Genomic DNA, 12789 nt, shown 5'->3' on the forward strand with positions numbered 1-12789 from the left:
AATAGGCCTTAGCTGGAGGAAGCACAGTAGCATCCATGGAATGTTCCTGCTATTCAACCCAGAACTGATCGATTGATCTATCATGTATAAATACACACACTATCCACTTTATTAGGTACACCTTGCTAGTACCGGGTTAGACCCCCTTCTGCCTTCATTCTTCGTGGCATACTTTCTACAAGGTGCTGGAAATATTCCTCAGAGATTTTGGTCCTTATGGACACGATGGCATCACACAGTGGCTGCAGATTTGTCAGCTGCACATCCATGATGGCAATCTCCCGTTCCACCACATCCCAAAGGTGCTCTCTTGGATTGAGATCTGGTGACTGTGGAGACCATTGGAGTACAGTGAACTCATTGTCAAGAAACCAGTTTGAGATGATGCGATCTTTGTGACATGGTGCATTATCCTGCTGGATGTAGCCAGCAGAAGATGGGTAAACGATGGTCATAAAGGGATGGACATGGTCAGCAACAATATTCAGGCAGGCCGTCTCATTTAAACGATGCTCAATTGGTACTAAGGGGCCCAAAGAGTGCCAAAAAAAGTCCCACTGTCAGGGTCCACTTTTCGCTGCCTGAACCATGGCTTAATCATTCCTGTGGTATATCCATCTGCTACCACTAGTGGCCAAGCTCCTCCCTCTGGAGCGCTCAGAACCCAATTACCAGGTACAGCTCAACCTTATTACCTCAGTTGAGCCCTGCATTTAAAGACCTTCTCTGCTCCTCAGACAGTGCCTTTGCATTGTAGTGTAAGCAGCTCCTTGCTGTGGCTTGTTCCCGGTCCTGTTCTTCGGCCTCTGACTTGGAGTGTTATACCGACCTCCCTTTTAGTCTTCCGTTCCTGGTATATACAATTTGCAGCAGCTCTGAGTGGGCCTCATCTGTCGTCACCCCTGCCAGTGGGCCTCGTCAGCCCCGTCTCTGCCTCGGCTCCCTTCTATTCCCCGCTCACTGTAAGGGGCTTGCATTTTCTAAGTGACTTGCTTTCTGTAAGTGACCAGTTTGTGCACCACAGCAGCGGCAGAGAAGTGGTATTATAAGTATACCAACAGTGGGTTTGTATCTCAACCAGCAACAAGAGGGTTGAAGGGTTTGTGGTAAAAAAAACAAAAAAAAAACTGTGTGTTTTGCATTAACTGTTTGGTTTTTTTCTCTCCCATTTTCTATAGTGTAATTAGTTAAGGGTGGGGTTTATAATCAATTAACTGTGTTGCTCTGTATATAAGGAAGTGGTTAAACTCACAGAGCTTGCTCACTGTAAGGGGCTTGCACTTTCTAAGTGACTTGCTTTCTGTAAGTGACCAGTTTGTGCACCACAGCAGTTAGTGCAACACAAGAGTGCAAGAGCAAGGAGGGTAAGTGACATAAAGCAATTGTTTAAATTCTATACTCGCGTCTCCCTTGGAGATTTCACTCAGTGCACATCATGCCATATGTATGCATGCTTGGAACAGCAGTTCCTGGGTCCATATCGCTGTGGTAAGTGTGATCAATTGGTCTCTCTGGAAGCTGAGGTTGGTGCTCTGAAGAGGCACATTGAAACACTGAGAGAGATTGACAACCTTGAGAGGAGTCTGTTGCTCACTGAGCAAAGTTTAGATGGGGCCCCTAGCAATGAGGGAGGAGATCAGTCAGAAGGGAGTCAGGCACATAGCTGGGTAACAGTAAGACGTGGTTGCAGTGGGGAAGGGAAGAGGAAGACGCAAGCCAGCCCAGAGTCTCTCCCTCCCAACAAATTTGCCCTTTTAAGTGAGCATGTTGGGGAGGCAGACTCAGAGGTAGGCTTTGCAGAAAAAGCTGTTCTCCCTAACAGCCGGGAGAGCAGCTCATCCAATGTGCAGGGGATCCGAAAGGAAGGAAAGCCCAGGCAGGTTGTGGTGGTAGGGGATTCAATAATCAGGAAAACAGACAGGGTAATCTGTAGCTCTGATCGCAGCAACCGAATGGTTTGCTGTCTCCCGGGTGCCCGGGTTCGGCATGTTGCGGACAGAGTGGATAGATTATTGGGAGGGGCTGGTGAGGATCCAGCTGTCTTGGTGCACATTGGCACCAATGACATAGGAAGATGGAGTGTCCTAAAAGATAATTTTAGGGACTTGGGTAGTAAGATTAAGAAAAGGACCTCCAAGGTAGTATTCTCAGAGATACTACCTGTGCCATGCGCTACACCAGAAAGGCAGCGGGAGATTAGGCAGCTAAATGCATGGCTGAAGTCTTGGTGTAAGAAGGAGGGCTTTGGGTTCTTAGAGCACTGGGCTGATTTTGCTTTGGGGTACAATCTCTATAGTCGTGATGGATTGCACCTAAATGCAAGAGGGTCCAATGTGCTTGGGGAGAGAATGGTTAGACGGTTGGAGGAGATTTTAAACTAGGAATGGGGGGGGGGAATAAATACCGGGTTAGACAGTATAGAAAGGGAAGGCGATTTACTTAGTAACCAGGTGGGTGGATCTGGGGGCTTGGTCTATAAAGATAATAGGGAGAAGCATATATTTTGCCCCCCAAAGCAAGGACAGAAAGTGATTGCAGCATCGGTGTTAAATGACAAGCTAAAGGTCATGTCTACAAATGCTCGCAGTTTAGGGAATAAGATCCATGAACTTGTAACAGTTGTGGCAACTGAGAATGTTGATATAGTGGCTGTTAATGAGACATGGTATAATGAGAAAAATGACTGGGACATATCAATACCGGGGTACTCTTTATATAGGAAAGATAGAAAGGGCAGGAAAGGGGGAGGGGTGGCCCTATATGTGAAAAATAACATAAAATCTAACTTAATACAAGTTGGTGAAGAGAACTTAGAGTCGGTTTGGGTTACAGTACAATTTGGCAAAAGTAAAGTAACTCGCATAGGTGTGATTTATAGACCCCCAGGACAAGTAGAAGAACTCGATAATCTACTAGTGGAGGAAATAGCTAAAATGACAGTGAAGGGGGATGTTACAATCATGGGTGACTTTAATCTCCCTGATGTGAACTGGAAAACGAAAGTAGCTGGTTGTACCAGGAGTGCGGATATTCTAAACTCCTTATTGGGATTATCTTTAAAACAGGTGGTTGAGGAACCAACTCGTAAGGAGGCCACATTGGATTTAGTGTTCACAAATGGAGATTTGTTAACAGATATTTCTGTAGGTGAAAGTTTGGGATCTAGTGATCATCAGTCTGTGTGGTTTAATATACGAACAGTGACTGAGTCACACCACACAAAAACAAAAGTTTTAGATTTTAGAAAAGCTGACTTTTCAGACTGGCACAATTTAAATGGTGTTCAGGAGAAATGGGATTTTGTAAAAGCTGTTTTATCGAAGATAACAGAAAATTGTATTAGGTTGGTCAGTAAGAGTAAAAAATTAAGGAAACCGCTGTGGTACTCTGCAGAAGTGGCCAAAATCGTGAAAGACAAGAAGTTAGCCTTTAGTAGATACAAAAATACCCAAAGTGAGGAAGATAGACAGATCTATAAAATTAGGCAGAAAGAGGCAAAGAAAGTTATAAAAACTGCCAAATCACAGGCAGAAGAGCGAATTGCCCTATCAGTAAAAAATGGAGATAAAACATTTTTTAGATATATAAATGAGAAAAGGAAAGTTAAACAAGGATTAGTTAGACTAAAAACAAAAGGCATATATGTAGAAGAGGATGAAGGTTTAGCTGACTGCCTCAACGAATATTTCTGTTCAGTTTTTACAGATGAGAATGATGGAATGGGACCTCAGTTGGGAAAAAAGACTGAATCATTTGAAATATGTGAGTTTATCGAGGCGGAGGTTTTACTTCAGTTGTCTAAGGTAAAGACAAATAAGTCGATGGGGCCTGATGGGATACACCCCAAGTTATTAAAAGAGCTTGGGGGTGTACTAGCAAAACCGTTAACTGATATATTTAACGAATCATTGGTAACGGGAGTTGTCCCTGGGGACTGGAAAGTAGCGAATGTTGTGCCCATACACAAAAAAGGGGCAACTACAGGCCAGTTATTCTTACATCTGTAGTGGGAAAATTAATGGAAACAATGTTAAAGGAAAGGATTGTTGAACATCTGAAGTCACATGGCTTTCAAGATCAAAAACAACATGGGTTTTCCTCAGGAAGATCTTGCCAAACAAATCTTATTGATTTTTTTGATTGGGTGACTAAAGTAATTGATCAAGGTGGTGCAGTAGACATTGCGTATCTGGATTTCAGTAAGGCCTTTGACACTGTCCCACATAGAAGACTTATAAATAAACTGCAATCTCTGGGTTTAGATCCCAATGTTGTTGAATGGATTAAGGAGTGGCTGAGTGACAGAAAACAGAGGGTTGTAGTCAATGGCGTATATTCAGAACAAGGTCTTGTTACCAGTGGGATACCTCAGGGATCTGTACTTGGACCCATTCTCTTTAATATTTTCATTAGTGATATTGCAGATGGTGTTGATGGAAAGGTATGTTTATTTGCTGACGACACAAAAATTTGCAACAGGGTTGATGTTCCTGGAGGAAGAAGCCAAATGGCAAACGATCTAGGTAAGCTGGAAAAATGGTCAGAGCTGTGGCAATTGGCATTTAACGTGGATAAATGCAAAGTAATGCACCTGGGGCATAAAAACCCAAGGGCAGAGTATAGACTATTTGGTACTGTCCTAACCTCAACGTGTGTGGAAAGGGATTTAGGGGTAATTATTTCTGAGGATTTAAAGGTAGGTAGACAATGCAGTAGAGCAGCAGGTAATGCTAGCAGAATGCTTGGTTGTATAGGGAGAGGTATTAGCAGTAGGAAGAGGGAAGTGCTCATGCCGCTGTACAGATCACTGGTGAGACCTCACTTGGAGTATTGTGTACAGTACTGGAGACCATATCTCCAGAAGGATATAGATATGTTGGAGAAAGTGCAGAGAAGGGCTACTAAAATGGTTTATGGATTACAAAATAAACCTTACCAGGACAGGTTAAAGGATCTTAACCTATATAGCCTGGAAAAAAGACGGGACAGGGGGGATATGATAGAAACATTTAAATACTTAAAGGGAATCAACAAAGTAAAGGAAGAAAGTTTATTTAAAAGGAGAAATAAAACCGCAACAAGAGGACACAAGCATAAACTAGAGGGGCAAAGGTTTAATGGTAACATCAGAAAATATTACTTTACGGAAAGGGTAGTGGACCCATGGAATAGCCTCCCAGTGGAAGTGGTAGATGCTAATACAGTAAAGTCATTTAAGCAAGCATGGGATAGGCATAATGCCAAGCTAGATATAGGATAAGGGCAAGTACTAAAGGAGAGTACTCAGAGGTTGGGCAGACTGGATGGGCCTTCTGGCTCTTATCTGCCGTCACTTTCTATGTTTCTATGTTTTCCAGTCCTGCTATTCCATCTGTGTGCCTACCTACCCATCAATATGCATAAACGGTTACAGACAGAATCCCCAGTATCCCCTGCACATGGGCTCCTACCCAACCTGCTTGCCCTGGTCCTGACACCCCCACACCATTACACCACCACCAGCCTGAACCATAGATACACGGCAGGATGGATACAGGCTTTCATGTTGTTTACGCCAAAGTCTGACCCTGCCATCTAAATGTTGCAGCTGGAATCGAGACTCATCAGACCAAGCAATTTTCTTCCAGTCTTCCATTGTCCAATTTTGGTGAGCCTATGCGAATTGTAGCCTCAGTTTCCTGTTCTTAGTACACCCGATGGGGTCTTCTGTTGCTGTAGCCCATCTGCTTCATGGTTTGACATGTTGTGTGTTCAGAGATAGTATTCTGTGTACTTTGGTTGTAAAAAGGGGTTATTTGACTTACTGTTGCCGTTCTGTCATCTCGAACCAGTCTCCCCATTCTCTTCTGACCTAAAAACAAAATTTTGTCCACACAACTGCTACTCACTGGATATTTTCTCTTTTTCGGACCATGCTCTGTAAACCCTAGAGATGGTTGTGCGTGAAATTCCCAGCAGAGCAGCATTTTCTGAAATACTCAGACCAGTCTGTCTGGCACAAACAACCATGCCACTTTCAAAGTCACTTAAATCCACATTCTTCCCCATTCTGATGCTCGGTTTGCTATTTGTGTTAAAAGCAATGGAACAGGTGTACGTAATAAAGTGGCCAGTGAGTGTGAGTGTGTATATATAGATATACACATACATACAGATATCAAAAATTTTACTTTTCATTCATAGACATGTATGGGGATCTTTGCCACACAGATATTTTATATGATAATGGCAAATAACCCTCAATAATTATTTAACCAATTTAAGTATTTGTCACATAAAGAACCATACCTCTGAATATTTCCCTCTGTAGTTGGCCAAACTCTTTTCCATCCTACGGAGCCGATGAAAAAGTTGGTCTTTATTAAGGCCTTCCATGTTTACTACAGTATCTTCAGCCTCACTTTCGATATCAGAGGGAGGGTCGAATATAGGACCTGGGCTTTCTGCATCGATTCGATTCAGTGACTCACGCGAACCACTTCTGACCAGGGACTCCTTTGAAGGAGATCGAAACAACGATTCCTTGACAGGGCTACGAAATAACGATTCCATTGAAGGGACTCTTAACTGAAGTTTTTGTGCAAATGACTGTGCCTCACTCTTCTGCAAACACGAAAACACATCATTATTCAGAGATTTTTTTTACATTTTTATGTAATTGTTTTTTTTTCACCGTAAGAGCCATGCCACTTTACTATTCATTGAGATACTAGAGTTGCAAAGAAACACTCCAAAGCCCTCCTCTACGTGTTGCATCAAAGCAATCTAACCTCCTACACCCAGTCCCCTTTACACTAGAAGACCTTCAAGCAAATGTCCCTTCTGTAATAACAGAGCTTGGAAGGCAGAGCAACGGAGAGGGAAAAATTGAGGCCCCAGTCGAATGTTTTGAACATGAAACTACTGAACTGTACATGATTTTAAAACAGAAAACAGTTTACAAGAGTATCACGTAATGTTTTTCAAGAAAACGTCTTTAGTTTTTAACACCGTTAACAACCTAAACTATGTATCATTTCCCAATTCTACTTATAAAATTAAAACGTGCATAAAAAGTGAGGGCCTATCTTCAGGTTATTTTCTAAAAATTGAAAGTGACTGCTTTCCTTTAGTAACATTTCATGCATAATTCATTACTTTTTCAGAATACTAAAATTCTAAAGATTTAAACTTTTTTCTGAATATAAGCTGTTATCTATGACTAGTCACGCAAAGTCCTTGTCATATTGGAGTATCTAACCAACAAACACGCAAAACATATTTAATTAGCACAAGCAAGTCTTCATTAATTCTGCCACAGTGAGTCCTATGATGTTTCGAGTAGGTAATGTCACCCAAATATCACAGCTACTTGCAATGACAATCTTAAAGTGCATGGCGAAACAAAGACTGTTGGAAAACTATTTAGCAAGGTTATGGCGAGAAAAATATTACTGCTAGAAATAATAAAATAGTTACGCTTATACAGCCATCTCTCTGAGGAAAACACTAGCCTCAGTCTGAAATGTTCTCACAATTATACTTCAATAACTACTTGAAAACCATTTAATGAAGAAAAGAAAATAACTAAAGGTATAATTGCAGAAAAACGAAAATGGTGACCATAGTAGTGTTTTTTGGTCACTCACCTGAGTAGAGGCAGGATCATTACCATTCATGTTATCTGCAGACCTGGATTCATTCTGGGTGTAAAGTGGAAAATAAGCATATATTCATTATTCAACATAAATATGCTAATGGGGGGACCATAAGTAATGAATAGACCAGTTATAGCCTTTTCATTTATGTACAAACAAGAATGGTTTCTTCAATAGTTTCATAACTGTTAATGTATTTTAATAAAGTATTCATACCGTTGAATCCACATATTAACATATATACATAAAGATAAATAAAGACATAACTAAATGAATACATTCAGAAATAGGCATATAGGTTAATAGCTATATAGCTTTGTGTATACACAAACACCATGAAATAAAACAAAGCTTATTAGTAAAATCCCGCAACCTAAACAGATTTCAGTACTTTAAGAACAAATATATATATATATTGCTTTTTGTTCTGTTAATTCCACATCCGCATGCAAGTTAGGTGCTTTATTAAATCTTAAAACTTCGGAGACAAAATAACCAAAAACATGTTAGTGAGGAAAATTGGCGCCAGGATCCAAGTGGTAATTTCATCACAAGTAACCTTTGTTTATAGGATTTTGCAGGAAAATCTTTTTACCATGTAGCTACAGTAATATTCTGCATTGCTTACACTTGTAGTTCTCTCTACACATACACACAATCGTGTAAAAAAAAAAAAAAAAAAAAAGTACACCTTTGAATTCTGTTTTTACATATCAGGACATAACAATCATCTGTTCCTTAGTAGGTCTAAAAATTAGGTAAATACAACATCAGATGAACAACACATGACATATTACACCATGTCATGATTTATTCAACAAAAATAAATCCAAAACGAAGAAGCCATGTGTGAAACTAAGTATACCCTTGCTGCTTTCATAGGAATTATGTAGTAGCAGACAGCTGCTGCTAATCAAATGCCCTTGATAAATTGATAATCATCAATAAATTATAAATCCATCATTCTACAGTTAGAAAGATTATTCAAGAATGGAAAACATTCAAGACAGTCGCCAATCTTCCTAAGAGTGGACAGAGCAAATTAACCCCATGGTCAGATCATGCAATGCTCAGAGAAATTGCTAATAACCCAAGAGTTACATCTCAGACTCTACAGCCATGTTTCATGACAGTACAATTAGAAAAAGACTGTACAAGTATGGTTTGTTTGGAAGGCTTGCCAGGAGAAAACCTATTCTCTCTAAGAATACGGCAGCACGGCTTAGGTCTGCAAAGTTGCATCTGAAAAAACCACAAGCCTTCCGGAGCAATGTCTTATGGACAGACAAGACCTAAGTGGAGATGTTTAGCCATAATGTATAGCGCCACGTTTGACGAAAACTAAACACAGCAACAGCACAAAAACCGTATGCTATCTGTCAAGAAGGGTGGAGGAGGGGTGATATTTTGGGCTTGTTTACCAGACATAGGACCTGGGAACCTTGCGATCGAGTCAACCATGAAATCCTCCGTATACCAAAAGTATTCTAGAGTCAAATGCAAGGCCATCTGTCCGACAGCTAAAGCTTGGCCGTATTTGTTATGCAACAGGACAATGATCCCAAACCCACCAGCAAATCTACAGCAAAACAGAATGGCTGAAAAAGAAAAGAATCAAGGTGTTGCAAAGGCCCAGTCACAGTCCAGAACTCAACTCGATTGAAAAGCTGTAGTGGGACCTAAAGAGAGATGTGCATAAACAAATGCCCACAATGAACTGAAGCAACAATGATGTGAGAGACTGATAAATTCATACAGAAAAATTACAAGTTATTGCTGCCAAAGATGGTTCTACAAGCTACTAAATCTGAAGGCATACTTTTTTCATACTTAAGGCATACTGTTTTTCCCCACATGGCTTCTAAATTTTGGCTTTATTTTTGTTGAATAAATCATGACAGTGGATACAAACATAGATCGGTACAGTTACTCTACACAAAGCAAAAGCTACAGTGTAGTGTTAAACACAGGCAGATTATATTCATTCAAAATATATGAAATAAGTATGTGTAGATCATGGAAGCAGAAATGTTCCTGGTATTATTTCTCCCCTTATTATGTTTTGCTCCTCTAGTGTTAAGTTGTCCATATTCTTGATTGATTCAGGTAGCCTTTGTAAGGGTATGTGATGACCACCTTAAAGTCTGGAGTTTTTTTTTTTGTTTTTTTTGTCACATTGTCAACGTGTGTTAAACAAGTCATTCCCTTTTGTATATTTTGATGTACCTACACAATTTAAACATTGGTATTTTTTCAGGGCAAGTACGAACTTCTTTTGAAATCACAGAAATACATAAGACATAAATACTGGTAATATGAAGATTCCATGTAAAATAGAATAGCCATTGCTAAACAATAACCCAATTTATGTTCGGAATCATTCCCAGATTACAGTAGTATGTTTATGTTCTAGAGGGCCACATTCATCTCTTACACATTTAATATTGCATTTTGTATACTTCTGACTTCTGGGTCGTAAAGTTTTTTGTTTTCAATATATATTTACTTGAACTTGTAAGGCTATAGAGTATTGGGGCATTTTATTACTTTTCTTTTTATTTTCCTTTTGTTTTCCTTGCACACTGTTCCAAGTGCAACTTTTTGACAATATGCGCGATCAGCCAGTGGGGGGGGGGGTCAATCTCTTTTCTCCCTCATAAGACTTTCTTGTAGATGTCGGCATTGACACCTACTGGAAGGAAATAACCGATCGTCCAAGCTATCAGTGGGAAGCCAGCAATAATGGCATTTGCTGACATGGGAGAGTTCAGAACAAGTCTAAAAAATATACTTGGGCATTGCTGCCCCAGTTAACATCAATACTCTTATTCCTATACATTAGAGCAGGATTGCAAGCACTCTACTCTATAATGCATTAGTGTGAGAGATAACAGATGGTACTAGGAGCTTGCAGACTTTCATTATAAGCACTGCCAGGATGCAAGTGACACATTTTGGGAGTATACATTAACATTGTTAAACTGTATTTATTAATTAAAACATTTTTGGTATATCCATTTGTATCTTGTTACAGCATGTAGTTGCCGTTACCCAGGAGTAATACAAAAGTGACAGGAGGATACTTTCAAAAACAAGAAAACCAACAAATGAATGCCTGAATCCATCACTTTACTTTTATCAAAAAAGCATATTTTGTGTAGGAAGATGGAACTACTCCACTATGCTCAACCATCAAATGAACTGCAATTAAGAAGAAAGCTCTACATGATATATTCCAAGTCATTATATTCAATTAGAAATGGAGACCAAAACAAATTACATTATAGTCTCAAGAAGTAATTACTAATAAAATTTAAACAAAGTTGTTCTCCTTTGGAGAGTTTGTAAAATAGTAGTCTAATAAATGAATGCCTGCCATGTTTACCTTTATTTCAATTGATTACGGCCACAGACAGCTGTTAATGTTGGAGGTTAATGAGACAAAAGCTTCAACTGACTCACCTCATGCATTAGCTTTGTCAATAAAGCATTAGAATAAAGCTCTGGTATTACACACTATGAAAACTACAGAACAACCCACATTAATAAAAGCACACAAGACTACAAAGTTTAGTGCTGGGTTACTACATACTCATTTGCTACTGGATGAAAGCTGGGAGTGGTCTATGCAACAAGCAAGACGAGAATTCTTCCCCTTCTAGATAAGAAGGGATGGACTCACCACACTGTCACTCTGTGGTTTGGACCGTTTGGTATGGTCCAGTGCAAAGATAGTGTACTCAGAGAGTAAAGCAGGTTCTGCTATCATCCCGGCCAGCAGCTGTGCCATTCAATGCAATGGAGTTAGAAATAAATAAATAATCAGATTGTAAAAATATATACATCTTTAGAGTAAAAAAGATATAGGGCTGTATTCACCAAGTTGAAGTGAAGCAAAATGTTTTATTGTATCTGAATTTAATTATGTAGTATAAAAGACGAAAAAGCTAAATCTCTCCCCTCCCCAGAACACCTCACAGTGTTACAACGCGTCTCACTAAAGCTCCATTGACACCTTTACAAGTTTGTTGATTTGATGGAAACTCACATTGTGCCTCAATTCATTTTGCCACAATCTGGTGAATTCAGCCCTCTGTCCAAACCGCTACATTAGCAATAATATAAATGGAAAACATGAAAGCCTAAATACCTACCACATATTGTTTTCTTTAAGTGAGCACTATTTTCTTGCTGAATGCACACTACAGTCCAGGTTCATGCATTATATATTTACGGAAAATGAGACTTCTGCCCTAGCTGCCACCACTGCAAGCATGGAGCATTCACCGGCATGCTCATGCCCAGTACAGCTCCCATGAAAATCAACGGGAGAAGCAGCAGTTAATATACATATGCTATCTGATCACCGATATTTTGATAGCAAACAGGCTGCAACTTCCTTGACTTCAAAGGGAGCTCTAGTGAGCATGTAATAGGTTTACATATTAAAGATTCCTAATTTCAGCACAGGATGCCGGGAGAAGATGGCATTCCAACTTACATCAAAAACAAAATGCAATGTTGGGGTTTGGACTGCTCCTTAATATTTATAGCTTTTTTTATTGTGGATGATATAATTCAGCACTATTGGCTTAAAACGCTCATATGAACAAGTGAGAATAAGTTCTGAAATGTGTAGTTTGACCAAAAGTATGTGGACACCCCTCTTAGTTAGTTAGTTTTGGGTTTTCAGCTTATCTTACTGTCATAGGATCTAACATTTGCCACAAGTAACACCAAATTTTTGTCCTCCTAGAAAGCATCTAGGTGTAACAACAGTTCAGCCACGAAGAGGTAGACAACGCACGCTCACCTAGCATGGCTGCTGGAGCCTGATGGGCAAATCTGGGTATGGTGGATGCCAGGAGAGTGCCATCTACTGTAACGCACAGTTCAAACTGTAGAATTTGGTGGAGGAAGAGGAATGGTCTGGGCCGTTTTCAGGATTTCGGTTAGGCCCCTTAGTTTCAGTCAAAAATAATGTTAATGCAGTGGCATACAAAGTCGCTTTAGATAATTGTATGTTTCCAACTTGCACCAGTTTTGGGAAGACCCTTTCCTGATCCAGCATGACAGTGCCCATGTGCACAAAGCAAGGTCCATAAAGACATGGTTTGATGAATTTGGTGTATAGGAATTCAAGTGGCCTGCA

At 39.9% G+C, this 12789-nt stretch overlaps 1 protein-coding gene across 2 annotated transcripts in view; it reads right to left on the bottom strand.

The window, feature by feature from the left end:
- GOLGA4 (golgin A4) overlaps positions 1–12789 on the bottom strand; it is a 71243-nt gene that overhangs the window by 44833 nt on the left and 13621 nt on the right. For both annotated transcript variants that reach the window (XM_053468198.1, XM_053468197.1), the window contains exons 3-4: positions 7629–7682; positions 6289–6603 (exon numbers count right to left, since the gene is read on the bottom strand). In XM_053468198.1, coding sequence (XP_053324173.1) covers positions 6289–6603; positions 7629–7682 — 369 coding nt within the window. The remainder of the gene's footprint in view (positions 1–6288; positions 6604–7628; positions 7683–12789) is intronic.

Source organism: Spea bombifrons, chromosome 5, assembly GCF_027358695.1.
Source record: "Spea bombifrons isolate aSpeBom1 chromosome 5, aSpeBom1.2.pri, whole genome shotgun sequence".
Lineage (NCBI taxonomy): Eukaryota > Metazoa > Chordata > Amphibia > Anura > Pelobatidae > Spea > Spea bombifrons.